General features: G+C 42.7%; 1 protein-coding gene across 1 annotated transcript in view; it reads left to right on the forward strand.

The window, feature by feature from the left end:
- The window catches only part of LOC124280297 (ETS-related transcription factor Elf-3-like), a 57,834-nt gene extending 54,301 nt beyond the window's left edge, over window positions 1-3,533 (forward strand). Inside the window, 1 exon segment of the mRNA XM_046716197.1 lies at window positions 856-3,533. Coding sequence (XP_046572153.1) covers window positions 856-964 — 109 coding nt within the window. The 3' untranslated portion in view covers window positions 965-3,533.
- The last annotated feature ends 12,353 nt before the right edge of the window (window positions 3,534-15,886 follow it).

Here is a 15,886-nt window from a genome sequence, read left to right on the forward strand (position 1 = left end):
GTCGTAACGACTTGACCTGAGATTCTAACGATTTTATTGGATAACCGATGACCTCTCAGTTAGGTCACATTCTGACGTAACTATTCTTTCATTCATAATAAACACGTGAATTAATTCATTCTACAACTTAAATGCATTGTGGGAATGTAAACATTGCGAATGTAAACATCGCTCGGTCAGATACCATAGGAAGGACACTCGTTTCGTATAATTCGTTTGTAATGAGACCTCGTGTAGTATTCTCTATATATCGCCCCGGAGAGGTGGTGCTGCTGTCATGAGTGATATTTTGCCGTAGGGTGTCGTATGAAAAATATGAACTGCGATATTTTCGCCCTCGTATGTATTAATATCACGTCACGAAGGTCACTGATAAGAACGTATAAATAGAGATTATTACATGAGCAAGTGTGTCATAGGACTTATACGAAACGAGTGTGAAATCTTGTATTGCCCGAGCGTGAGAGAGGGCAATACACAATTTTGCACGAGTTTCGTATAAGTCGTGTGGCACACTTGCGAGTGTAATAATTTCTTTATTATCCATTTTATCCATGTACATTTGTGCAGTACAACACGGTAAGCAAGTGTGACAGCCCTGTTCATTGACGTCACGTTCAATTGTTTAATGATGTCACAGACAACGAAATACAGAAACAATGGTTGCTAGGCAAAAGTGATATGTGCACATGTGCACATATGATATATCTGACTCTGGTTATGTTTCACCATACGGATAATAATATGGACAACACACCCTAGGCAATGTAAAGTTGTTACAATACGGCCACAAACGTTAATGAGCTGAGTTTCTATTGGAACAAGATGTGTGATAACATGTCCTTCTGTTTCCAGGCACTACTACAAACGTGGGATCCTGGAACGCGTGGAAGGGAGGCGACTCGTGTACAAGTTCTCGCGGAAGGCGATGGAGCGCGTCCGGGAGAAGCGGAACTCTGTTTGATGGCCCCCAGTGATGTGGATGTGATCTATGCTAACTGCATCTAAAATAAATGGCAGCTGCTCCTGTTTTAAGACATTGCTCAGAGTCCCCACGGACTGGGTGCCCCCCACACAGGACACTAGTGGTCTGTTGGTATACTGGGCACTGGGGAAGTACGTTTTGTCACTTCACTTCTTTCCCACCTTCAGGTGTATTTTCACTATGTGCTATCTGAACGTGTCAGCACGTGGTGGTCAGATGTGCTGACATCGCATGACCGTTCGGCCAGCATGTAGTGGTCATGAATTGGTCATCAGCTACTCGATAAGTGTCCAAGGATCTCCTGCTGACCACAATTGGCTCAAGTGCTGATCATCTCGAAGCGCTCACCACCCATTACCGACCCAGTGCTGACTTGAGTGCTATCTTTTGCTGCCCACTGAACATTCCCTGGCTAGCTGACAACTCCTCCAACACAGAAGATCATTCCATGGTCCTTATTTGTTCCGCTGTGAGGTTTGTGGACCGCTATGCCAGAAGTAGTGAAGGCAGGGTAGAGTGACAATGGACGATACTGAACGCATTTTACATTTTGTTTTTTGTATTTAATGAATGACTGTTGTACATATATTATGTGTGAGCTAGTCACAGTAAGTATGCACAATGTTCATGTAGATATCTGCATGAGCACACACACCGACACACCGTGATTCCAGCATTGTTTAATCGTCAGTACTTGATGGGTTTTTATAATATGTAATCTACTTTTCAATGTACTGGTGAGTGCGTGTTTACCTCCACGTCTTTCTGTGACATAAGACAGTCAAACACACCTTGCACCAGGACCTCTAACGGAACCCCGCTATTACCTGTCGTTGCTAAGCGAGAAGCATTGCTGTTTATCGATGTAATGAGAACACCCATTGGCCAGAACATCCGTCTCCAAAGAAACAGGCAGTTTTTTGCTATTCGTTATCTTAATGAAGCTCGTGGTGTTACGAATTCACAGGTTGACAGCGAACCCGAGTTTGTACAAACCCAGAAAGTACTGACTGTTCATTTTCATGTCAAACCCTTGCTAGGTCTGTCCAGTCAGTCTTATGAACCACATTGTGATAATGTTAAATGGACATTCTAGTATAGCATGACACTGTAACTGTACTATAGCATAATACTACAGCACTGAAGGTTCAGAACAACATTGCCAGACTGCAAAATACATGGTAACGTACACAGACTGTACAGACACATATTGAAATGGACGTAGGTAGTTATCTCATGTCATAGAAATATCAGAGCGAAGTGTGAAAAGTATATATTTTCCCGGTTCGAATCTAAGTTTGCGCAATATTCATAATGGGGCCGATCATTGTAATAAATCTGAACTTCTATTTCATCTAAAACTGACTTGCTTCTTAAATGTCACTGAGGTGGATTGAAACGAATTACCATGTACCATTGTTAAATAGCACAACAGATAGTACGTCTTGAAGAAAAGGAATGCAAGAATAATTTTTGGAACTACAATGGCCGGCCCCAAATGTTTAGAAATCCAGTTTGGCTTAAAGTCAAACCTTCTACGTCTAGTCTCCAAGAGTGCTGGTTTATGAGTCGTGTAAGTGGTACTTAGCCCTTCAAGTGCAAGTGTCGTTGTAAAACTTCTTTGGTTATGCAGTAAGTTTAGTTTTGTTTGTGATGTTTACACTTGTGTTTGAATTCGTGTTCTTGTTTCAAAACCATATTTACTTATTCCCGATAGTCACAAAAACATAGACACAACACACGTGTAACCTGCATGACATGCAGGCGTGCGAGAAATACGGACACATGACCAACTGAGAGACTGTCAACGTTAGGCTCTCCTGCCAGCAGATACCGATACATCAAACTCAGAAACGTCCTGCTACCAATGCCACATGTTTTTACATATCTAACCAACTGAAACACATGATGCGATTTATGTCATATTTTAACTGTGTATTGTTCGCTCCCATGCGCACTTACCAGTCAACTGGGCCTGTAACGAACATCAGTCAAATGACTGGGCAACATTCCTTGACGAATACATACATTATATCATTCAGCTATACACACATCCGCATGTATATCATTCCATGATCCACTTTGTCTAACATATATCATGCAGTGATGTACATACAAGCATCCGTGATGTCATTCAGTGATACACACATACACGTACCTGATATCATTAAGTGACGTGCATATACACATGTATATCATAATATGATGCTCGTATCATTCCATGATAAATGTAAATTTGCTGACAATTCAATCCCATCAATAACACATACAGAAACATAGTTCAGCGATACACATGTAATGATTCAACTCAGATTCACACATACAAATGTATGTAGCTTCACGACACGCATGTTGCTCAATGAGCCACATGTAAGTATGTTGCTCCATGACACACATGTAGGTATGTAGCTCCCTGACACACATGTAAGTATGTAGGTCCCTGACACACATGTAGGTATGTAGCTCCCTGACACACATGTACGTATGTAGCTCCCTGACACACATGTAGGTATGTAGCTCCCTGACACACATGTAGGTATGTAGCTCCCTGACACAGGTATGTACGACACACATGTGTAGCTCCCTGACACACATGTAGGTATGTAGCTCCCTGACACACATGTACGTATGTAGCTCCCTGACACACATGTAGGTATGTAGCTCCCTGACACACATGTAGGTATGTAGCTCCCTGACACACATGTAGGTATGTAACTCCCTGACACACATGTAGGTATGTAGCTCCCTGACACACATGTATGTATGTAGCTCCCTGACACACATGTAAGTATGTTGCTCCCTGACACACATGTAGGTATGTAGCTCCCTGACACACATGTAAGTATGTAGCTCCCTGACACACATGTAAGCATGTTGCTCCCTGACACACATGTAGGTATGTTGCTCCCTGACACACATGTAAGTATGTTGCTCCCTGACACATATGTAAGCATGTTGCTCCCTGACACACATGTAAGTATGTTGCTCCCTGACACCTGACACTGACATGTAAGCATGTTGCTCCCTGACACATGTGTATGTTGCTCCCTGACACACATGTAGCTATGTTGCTCCCTGACACACATGTAAGCATGTTGCTCCCTGACACACATGTAGCTATGTTGCTCCCCTGACACATATGTAAGCATGTTGCTCCCTGACACACATGTAAGCATGTTGCTCCCTGACACCATGTAAGTATGTTGCTCCCACATATGTAAGCATGTTGCTCCCTGACACACATGTAAGTATGTTGCTCCCTGACACATATGTAAGCATGTTGCTCCCTGACACACATGTAAGCATGTTGCTCCCTGACACACATGTAAGTATGTTGCTCCCTGACACACATGTAAGTATGTAGCTCCCTGACACACATGTAGGTATGTTGCTCCCTGACAAACATGCAAGTAAGTTGCTCCCTGACACACATGTAAGTATGTTGCTCCCTGACACACATGTAAGTATGTTGCTCCCTGACACACATGTAAGTATGTAGCTCCCTGACACACATGTAAGCATGTTGCTCCCTGACACACATGTAAGCATGTTGCTCCCTGACAAACATGTAAGCATGTTGCTCCCTGACACACATGTAAGTATGTAGCTCCCTGACACACATGTAAGCATGTTGCTCCCTGACACACATGTAAGTATGTTGCTCCCTGACACACATGTAAGTATGTTGCTCCCTGACACATATGTAACTATGTAGCTCCCTGACACACATGTAAGCATGTTGCTCCATGACACACATGTAGGTATGTAGCTCCATGACACACATGTAAGTATGTTGCTCCATGACACATATGTAAGTATGTAGCTCCATGACACACATGTAAGTATGTTGCTCCATGACACACATGTAGGTATGTAGCTCCCTGACACACATGTAAGTATGTTGCCCCATGACACACATGTAAGTATGTAGCTCCCTGACACACATGTAAGTATGTTGCTCCCTGACACATATGTAAGCATGTTGCTCCCTGACACACATGTAAGTATGTTGCTCCCTGACACACATGTAGCTATGTTGCTCCCTGACACACATGTAAGCATGTTGCTCCCTGACACACATGTAAGTATGTTGCTCCCTGACACACATGTAGCTATGTTGCTCCCTGACACATATGTAAGCATGTTGCTCCCTGACACACATGTAAGTATGTTGCTCCCTGACACACATGTAGCTATGTAGCTCCCTGACACATATGTAAGCATGTTGCTCCCTGACACACATGTAAGTATGTTGCTCCCTGACACATATGTAAGCATGTTGCTCCCTGACACACATGTAAGTATGTTGCTCCCTGACACATATGTAAGCATGTTGCTCCCTGACACACATGTAAGCATGTTGCTCCCTGACACACATGTAAGTATGTTGCTCCCTGACACACATGTAAGTATGTAGCTCCCTGACACACATGTAGGTATGTTGCTCCCTGACACACATGTAAGCATGTTGCTCCCTGACAAACATGCAAGTAAGTTGCTCCCTGACACACATGTAAGTATGTTGCTCCCTGACAAACATGCAAGTAAGTTGCTCCCTGACACACATGTAAGTATGTTGCTCCCTGACACACATGTAAGTATGTTGCTCCCTGACACACATGTAAGTATGTAGCTCCCTGACACACATGTAAGCATGTTGCTCCCTGACACACATGTAAGCATGTTGCTCCCTGACAAACATGTAAGCATGTTGCTCCCTGACACACATGTAAGTATGTAGCTCCCTGACACACATGTAAGCATGTTGCTCCCTGACACACATGTAAGTATGTTGCTCCCTGACACACATGTAAGTATGTTGCTCCCTGACACATATGTAACTATGTAGCTCCCTGACACACATGTAAGCATGTTGCTCCATGACACACATGTAGGTATGTAGCTCCATGACACACATGTAAGTATGTTGCTCCATGACACATATGTAAGTATGTAGCTCCATGACACACATGTAAGTATGTTGCTCCATGACACACATGTAGGTATGTAGCTCCCTGACACACATGTAAGTATGTTGCCCCATGACACACATGTATGGGTATGTAGCTCCCCTGACACACATGTAAGTATGTTGCTCCCTGACACACATGTAAGCATGCATGTTGCCCCTGACACACATGTAAGTATGTTGCTCTCTGACACACATGTAAGCATGTTGATCCCTGACACACATGTAAGCATGTTGCTCCCTGACACACATGTAAGTATGTTGCTGCCTGACACACATGTAAGTATGTAGCTCCCTGACACACATGTAAGTATGTAGCTCCCTGACACACATGTAAGTATGTAGCTCCCTGACACACATGGAGGGATGTAGCTCCCTGACACACATGTAAGTATGTAGCTCCCTGACACACATGTAAGTATGTAGCTCCCTGACACACATGTAAGTATGTAGCTCCCTGACACACATGTAAGTATGTGAGTCAATGGCACAAATGTAAAGATGTTAGTCAATAACACACATTTAAGTATGTAGCTCCGTGACATCATGTGAGTATGTAGCTCCATGACACACATGTCAGTATGTGAGTCAATGACACACATGTAAGTATGTAGCTCCGTGACACACATGTAAGTATGTTGCTCCATGACAGACATGTAAGTATGTGAGTCAGTGGCACACATGTAAAGATGTAAGTCAATAACACACATGTAAGTATGTAGCTCCGTGACATCATGTAAGTATGTAGCTCCATGACACACATGTAAGTATGTTTCTCCATGACACACATGTAAGTATGTAAGTCAATGACACACATGTAAGTATGTAGCTCCATGACACACATGTTAGTATGTAAGTCAATGACACATGTAAGTATGTAGCTCCATGACACACATGTAATGATGCAGTTCTACACAACATGTAATCATGCAGATCCATAACACGAATGTGATGATGCAGTTCTACACAACATGTAATCATGCAGATCCATTACACGAATGTGATGATGCAGATCCGAAACTCACGTGTGATTATGCAGCTGCAGGACGTGTGTAACCATAGAGTTCCATGTGGTGATGTGTTACCGACGCAGCTTGAAGTTCACGTTGCCATTTTCACGTGCCTTATAATAGACAATGCCTGAAGTAAAGCTGTGTTGACAACCACAAATCTTAATAATGATAGATCATATAGGGAAATGGTTAAAGACAATACTATTAGAACGAGAATACCACGTCCTCTCTGTATACAGCAAGAACCTTTAAGCCGTATCTGTAGTCTAATACATAATATAGCATGGCAACGTTTCATGAGATTATAGATTAATGTTGCCAATATGTTTACTATGTTCATTTAAATGTTTACCTCATTGCTACTTGTTTTGTTGGTTTTGTAAATACTATTTTGTTATTATTTAATTTACGGTGCTCGGATCGTGTTGTTATGTTATAGAGTGAGTGCATATCGTTTGTTGAAAACACCCCCCTGTACGAGTCAAACATGATAAATGGATTTATAACCTATATTTTGTAAAAGTATCTATTATATTTACACTTCTGCAGATTTATGATGATGGCAGAAGTAAATTCTTGGAATAAAATATTCAATGAAGTCACATGTTTGTTGTTTGTTCAGTGACGCTGTGTAGTAACGGAGTCTGCAAGTAATCATTACATCGTCAGCTTTGAAATTGATAATTCCATACACATCAAAGATCAGTCACTTCAGGACTCCTCAGCTTGCGTGTTTCCACTGATCGTCATTAGCTGGTTTGTCACTCTTTCGTCACGGGCTGGTGGGTCACCAGTGGCCGTCCTCAGCTGGTTTGTCACTATGTCGTCACGGGCTGGTGGGTCACTAGTGGCCGTCCTCAGCTGGTTTGTCACTATGTCGTCACGGGCTGGTGTGTTACCAGTGACCGTCCTCAGCTGGTGTGTTACCAGTGACCGCCCTCAGCTGGTGTGTTACCAGTGACCGTCCTCAGCTGGTGTGTTACCAGTGACCGTCCTCAGCTGGTGTGTTACCAGTGATTGTCTTCAGGTACTTTGTTACCTTGATCAAAGCTCATTTGTCACTGTTTGCACTGGGTTGTTAGTCACCACCTGTTGCGTCACAACATGTGACTCATACCCATACCTGGTAAGTATATACCCATAACTGGTTAGTATATACCCATTACCTGGTTAGTATATACCCATAGCTGGTTAGTATATACCCATTCCTGGTTAGTATATACCCATACCTGGTTAGTACATACCCATAGCTGGTTAGTATACACCCATACCTGGTTAGTATATACCCATACCTGGTTAGTATATACCCATTCCTGGTTAGTGTATACCCATACCTGGTTAGTATATACCCATAGCTGGTTAGTATACACCCATACCTGGTTAGTATATACCCATAACTGGTTAGTATATACCCATACCTGGTTAGTATATACCCATAACTGGTTAGTATGTACCCATAACTGGTTAGTATATACCCATTACCTGGTTAGTATATACCCATTACCTGGTTAGTATATACCCATACCTGGTTAGTATATACCCATACCTGGTTAGTATATACCCATAACTGGTTAGTATTTACCCACACCTGGTTAGTATAAACCCATACCTGGTTAGTATATACCCATTCCTGGTTAGTATATACCCATACCTGGTTAGTATATACCCATAGCTGGTTAGTATATACCCATAACTGGTTAGTATATACCCATAACTGGTTCTGGTTAGTATATACCCATAACTGGTTAATATATACCCATACCTGGTTAGTATATACCCATACCTGGTTAGTATATACCCGTACCTGGTTAGTATATACCCATAACTGGTTATTATATACCCATACCTGGTTAGTATAAACCCATACCTGGTTAGTATATACCCATACCTGGTTAGTATATACCCATAACTGGTTAGTATATACCCATACCTGGTTAGTATATACCCATAACTGGTTCTGGTTAGTATATACCCATACCTGGTTAGTATATACCCATAACTGGTTAATATATACCCATAACTGGTTCTGGTTAGTATATACCCATCACTGGTTAGTATATACCCATACCTGGTTAGTATATACCCATAACTGGTTAGTACAGTTTACCAGGTGTGCCCCATAACCAGGCCAAGCTACATCTTGGTTGTTGATTAGTCATGCAGGAATTATGCAGCTGATAGATTAGATAATAGACCACCAGAACAAGGTGACTTGGCTTACTGTATTTGCCGATGTGTTTTTCATGGCATAGAATAACTTCATTTCCAAACTTGCTATAACTTGATGAAAGATGACACGAGAGGATAAATATAAAATGGGATAAAAACAAATGTTCTTTTAGTGAGTGAGGATGGATTGACGCCGTTTTAGCAATATTCCCAAAGGGTACACCAGAAATGGGCTTCACACATTGTACATTGTGTTTGGAATGAAATTAAAGCAACTCTCCCCATAGGTTCAGTTTGAGTTTGTAGTGTGCAGCATTGCTACTGTAGACACATCAGAAAGAGAAGGGTAATAGTAAATATTTTTATTGTGCCTTAGTATCACTGACAGATTCCGCTGCATGTTTCTCATAAATCATGTATGTAATTTGATCTAGACTGGAATATACTCGCACGTTACACATTGAACGAAATGTATGCGAGACTTACCAGTAAGGAAGAGAACATATTAATCGTTTTGTTCTTGTTGTGTCATTACTTTTAAAAGCAGGACATGTTTACTGGTCAGGTTGGATTTATCAGGCATCTACAAAGGTTCCTCGTAAGAGCAAATAGTAGAGACAAATCCCTTTCTACATCCATCAGAAGTCACTGCTAGAAGATAAGTCGGATGTACAATTCTGACATCATGAGTTATAAAGCCCGAAACATAGTGTTTGAACAAGTAATTTAGTACTCAGTGACTTCCAATTGTTGAATGGGGCTGTGGGGTAGCCTAATGGTTAAAGCGTTGGCTCGTCTTGCCGAAGACCCCGCTTCGAATCCCCACATGGGCACAATGTGTGAAGCCCATTTCTGGTGTCCCCCGCAGTGATGTTGCTGGAATATTGCTAAAGGCGGCGTAAAACCAAACTCAGTCAGTCAGTCAGTCAGTCAGTCAGTCAGTCAGTCAGTCAGTCTAATTGCTGAAAACATATTTGCCAAACCTTTTGCCAGCATTACCAAATAGCAGTTCGACATATTGACTCCAGGGACACAAATGAATGAAACAATACCCTTGGTATATGTCATACAGTTGAAAGTCCTCAGTTAGTTGTTTGTTGGTTTCTCAGTTCTTTTACAGACTGATTTCCAGACAACATATTGCTTCAACCTTCGAATCAACAGGTAACATATACATAAAGAACTTAATTAACACCCCCTTGTATTTTTCCACTGATTGGTTTTCAACACCAACATAAAATTTATCATAGTGACCACGATGGAAAAAAACATGAGGTTTTCTGACCCGTATGGTCTTTTGACTCATAAAAATACTATTAAAAGACTGGAATCTATGTTGATTTTATGATGATAATTGCTCATTTAAAAAAACAAACACCGATTTTCATACAAAACATGCCTGTACAAGTATGGCCGTGGAATGTTTAATGTTGAATTTAAAGGTGAATGTGATCATTCAGAATGTCATTCAAGGTCACTACCGAGTGTAACCTCCATGTGATTCCTGCACCCTCTGTCAGCCTTCCGATCCTCTGAAGGGGTCAGTCTACGCCATTCCTCGTGTAAAGCAGCTTCCAGTTGGGCCAGGTTCTGTACAGGAGGGTCCCTTTGTGGCACACGACGACCAATCATGTCCCAGATATGCTTCAAAGGGTCCAAAGACTGGGGCTCATTCCATTGTGAGATATGTCAGGGGGTGCTTCACTAAGTACTTTGTGCATACATTTGGGGCTCGTCTGTTTTCTCAACGGGTGACATTTTTTTATCTCTTAAGGCAGATGAACATGAACATGATGTTGAGACGTTTTCCTTACAATTCGAAAGGTCGCTTACAATCTGAAATGACCTGATAATCAAGGGACAAGGTGAGCTATTACCTCAGGGATAGTGTTTTTATGAGGAGATCGAGGCCGCCACACTTACCTGGTGACAATGAAGGCCACTTCAGCAGCGTCGGCTTTGGAGACGTTTTTCACTATGTTTCGTTTGTCTAAGACTATTCAAACAGACGACGTATCAGTTAAACATAACTCAGGCCTTGTGCATATCATCCTGGGCCTACATTTTCGAAGCTCTCTTAGCGCTAAGATAGTCGCAAGTTAATGTTAATGTATGGCAGTTACGACTATCTCAGCGCTAAGAGAGCTTCGAAAATCTGGGCCCTGATCTCTAGAGAGGTTTCATCAGACTCCTAATAATATTATAAGGATTTACTGTGTTGATACTGAGAAGGACTGGGATGAATTTTGTATTTTCAGTATCCCAAGCACCCTTTGCATCGACTGAATGAATCACATGCACATATGGTGCATAACCTTTAGCCATTAAATTCTCCAGTGTCTATTAACTGTGGTAGTTAAGGTACCAGGAAGTTCAAATATAATCTTTAATCATGAGTGACACGTCAATCAAATCGTTTTACTGATACACTGGCAAGGATTACAGCACAGGAGTCAGAAACAGTTAATCTAGCTACGGCCATGGAAACCTTCTTGCATCAAATGTTGATTGTGATGATTTGTTCTGCTTCCCCAGTTTGTGGTAAGTTTCCGAAAGAAATCGTTGTCTTGAATTGTGGTCTTCTTATAAAGCTGAGGTTTTGTTGATGTAGAGAAATGAGGCCATCAATCACATGCCTGTGTTCATCTCACACTCACTTTCAGAAGGACATTTCGTTCGGAAGAAACAGACATGCATGAATATGTACTGGCTTTGGGTGTACAGCCTTATGACTTATTTGAGATATCTGGAAAGCGTTTCACGTAAAAGATCGAGAGGCTGGAACACAGAATAATGTGACAATCGACCAAATAATTCCTCATTCGGAGCATAACGAAAACACACAGTGCTGCTGTGATTTCCTCAAGGACTTAAACATAACATATATAAGAAACCCATTTCATATCAATGGATGCTCTTCTAGTGACCAGTGGCCTGAATACAGGAAAATATACCTCATGATCTAAGTGGTGCAGTAGTGGCTGAACAAGCAGCCATATGTTCTTTACTGCAATTTCACACATACAGTCTTTCAAATGTACACTTGAGACCAATACTATATATTTCACCGAACGCCATGGGGACGAAGAGAGCACCTAGATACTATAAATAGAAAAAAATGTTATTTGCCAAAGCTGACAATTTCATGGATGAAAATACCGCTAAACATACTCGTGAAACATGGAGAGGGTATCATGACGACTCAGCGGTGGAAGACATTGGACCATTTGCAGAGAATTCCTGGATTTCACATACAATAGAATGCGACCTTAATTCAATTTTATTTTTGTATGTGAATATTATATGGCAAGGGACCAACTGGAAAGGGATATTTAATGCTAACTGCCGGACCCGCATCAATATCTGTAATTCTATTCATGGCATCAATTCGGCACACCAAAGTAAATATCCCATATACAAAGACAAGATGAGTGTCAACTATTGTTTCGGATGTGGACACAAAAAGAGAACTAAGACTGGAAGAATTAAAGACCTATTGTCAATAACACGGATATCCAGCGGAGATGCTGTATATACAACAATGAGTTTCTTACGAGAAACACTTTTACATACAGGGGCGGATATTCCTCCTTTTATGAGTCCCTACAATCCTCACAATGCCAAGTAAAGACTATACCTATTATGCTTATCAAGAGGAGGCATCGCTTTCTCGCGTTGAATTAAGGCAGTAAGAAAGTGATAAAGCTGTGACGTGAGACGATATAGCGATAACATCAGACAAGATGGTGATGTACAAATATCATTTTCTCGTCTCGTGCTATCGCTCGTCACATGTTAACGTTTTCATGCTTTCTTGCTTTCATTACCCCCTCGATTGGGGTGTCGGATTTGATATGTTTCTAATTGAGCATAAACCAAAACAATAGTTATAAATTGTTAGGCACACCTTATTATAATTCAGAGGCGCACCAATGACAGGTGGTATGAGGATATGTTGGGATTTTAAACGGGAGTCATGTTGGGGTGTGTTTTCTCTATGGTAGCAAGCTGAGTATTACTAAACTTATACTACTCATGAGAATTTTAAGAACGCCCGTTTCTTTTATATGACAATCTGAGAATAGTCAGAAAAGTGCAAATTCCTTACAAAGGTTAAATTTGAAAAGGTAACAAACTGCCTTCTATGGAGAAAAAACGAAACATGACATGACCACCACTTATCCCAACCACCCCACCACTTATCCCCATAACCCCAACACTTATCTCAACCACCCCACCATTTATCCCAACCACCCCATCACTTATCCCAACCACCACACCACTTATCCCAACCACCCCACAACTTATCACAACCACCCCACCACTTATCCCAACCACTCCACCACTCATCCTAGCCACCCCAACCCTTATCCCAACCACCCATCGACTTATTCCAAAACCCCCACCACTCATCCAAACCACTCCATCACTTATCCCAACCATCCCATCACTTATCCCCATAACCCCAACACTTATCTCAACCACCCCACCATTTATCCCAACCACCCCATCACTTATCCCAACCACCACACCACTTATCCCAACCACCCCACAACTTATCAAAACCACCCCACCACTTATCCCAACCACTCCACCACTCATCCTAGCCACCCCAACCCTTATCCCAACCACCCATCGACTTATTCCAAAAACCCCACCACTCATCCCAACCACTCCATCACTTATCCCAACCATCCCATCACTTATCCCAACCACCCCATCACTTATCTCAACCACCCCATCACTTATCCCAACCATCCCATCACTTAACATAACCACCCCACCACTTAACACAACCACCCCACCACTTATCCCAACCACTCCAACACTTATCCCAACCATCCCATCACTTATCCCAACCATTCCAGCACTTATCCCAACCACCCCAACACTTATCCCATCCATCCCATCACTTATCCCATCCACCCCATCACTTAACACAACCACCCCACCACTTAACACAACCACCCCACCACTTATCCCAACCACTCTTCCACTTATCCCAACCATCCCATCACTTATCCCAACCATTCCAGCACTTATCCCAACCACCCCAAAACTTATCCCAACCACCCCACAACTTATCCCAAACACCCCACCACTTATCCCAACCACTCCACCACTCATCCTAGCCACCCCAACACTTATCCAAACCACCCATCGACGTATTCCAAAAACCCTCACCACTCATCCAAACCACTCCATCACTTATCCCAACCATCCCATCACTTATCCCAACCACCCCATCACTTATCTCAACCATCCCATCACTTATCCCAACCACCCCACCACTTATCCAAACCATCCCATCACTTATCCCAACAACCAACCATCCATTCACTTATCTCAACCACCCCACCACTTATCACAACCATCCCATAACTTATCTCAACAATCCCATAACCTATCCCAACCATCCCATCACTTATCCCAAACACCCCACCACACAACTTATCCCAATCATCCCATCACTTATCCCAACCATCCCATCACTTATTCCAACCATCAAATCACTTATCCCAACCACCACACCACTTATCCCAACCAACCCACCACTCATCCCAACCACCCCACCACTCATCCCAACCACTCCACCACTTATCGCAACCATCCCATCTCTCATCCTAACCATCCCATCATTTATCCCAACCACCACACTACTTATTCCAACATCCCATCACTTATCCCAACCACCCAACCACTTATCCCAACCACTCCATCACTTATCCTAACCATCCCATCACTTATCCCAATGACCCCAACACTTATCCCAACCATCCCACCACTTATCCCAACCACCCCACAACTTATCCCAACCATCCCATCACTTATCCCAACCACCCCACCACTCGTCCCAACCACTCCACCACTTATCCCAACCATCCCATCACTTATCCCAACCATTCCATCACTTATCCCAACTATCCAATCACTTATCCCAACCACCCCATCACTTATCCCAACCACTCATCCTAACCACCCTACCACTCATCCCAACCACCCATCCCAACCACCCCACCATTTATCCCAACCACTCATCCGAACCACCCCACCTTTTATCCCCAATCCCTACCACTTATCCCTACACCCCATCACCTAACCCCAACCCCAACCCCACCCCCACTACCCCCACCACTTATCCCAACACTCCCACAACTTATCACCACCATCTTACCACTTATCCCCACCACTCCATCACTTATCCGCACATGCCGAAGACTTATCCCCACCACACAACCACTTATCTCCAACACCCCACCCCTTATCCCCATAACACCACTACTTATCCTCGCCACACCATCACTTATCCCTAACACCCTACCACCAAAACCAAATGCAAAATTATGTTTTACAATGTGGTGTTTATTATGATTGTACCGTTTTGATAACATGTATTTCAATGCAATTTGTCAGTTATTACCAGCATCAGCGTGTTTTCGGATCCAAAAGCAGGTCGACCTAACGCACCGAAACAAGCAGAAGTGGTAAAAGGTTCCGTATGACATTCGTGAAAATGAAAATGCACGTGCATATCGTGCCAACCCTACCAAAGAAAGCGAGCCCCAAACTCGCCTGAAATCATTCCTGTTTTGACACAATCGCCATGCCTCGACTTACGAGAGATCAAAGGAACCAAGCCTTGGAATGATTGCAAGTTGGCCAGACTGCACGGAGGGCAGGCAGTCATTTTAGTGTTCATCTTAGCACAATCTGCCGACTGCAAGGGCGATATCAGCCACTAACAGCATC

Source organism: Haliotis rubra, unplaced genomic scaffold (genome assembly GCF_003918875.1).
Source record: "Haliotis rubra isolate DU_JTF1 unplaced genomic scaffold, ASM391887v1 Scf264, whole genome shotgun sequence".
NCBI lineage: Eukaryota > Metazoa > Mollusca > Gastropoda > Lepetellida > Haliotidae > Haliotis > Haliotis rubra.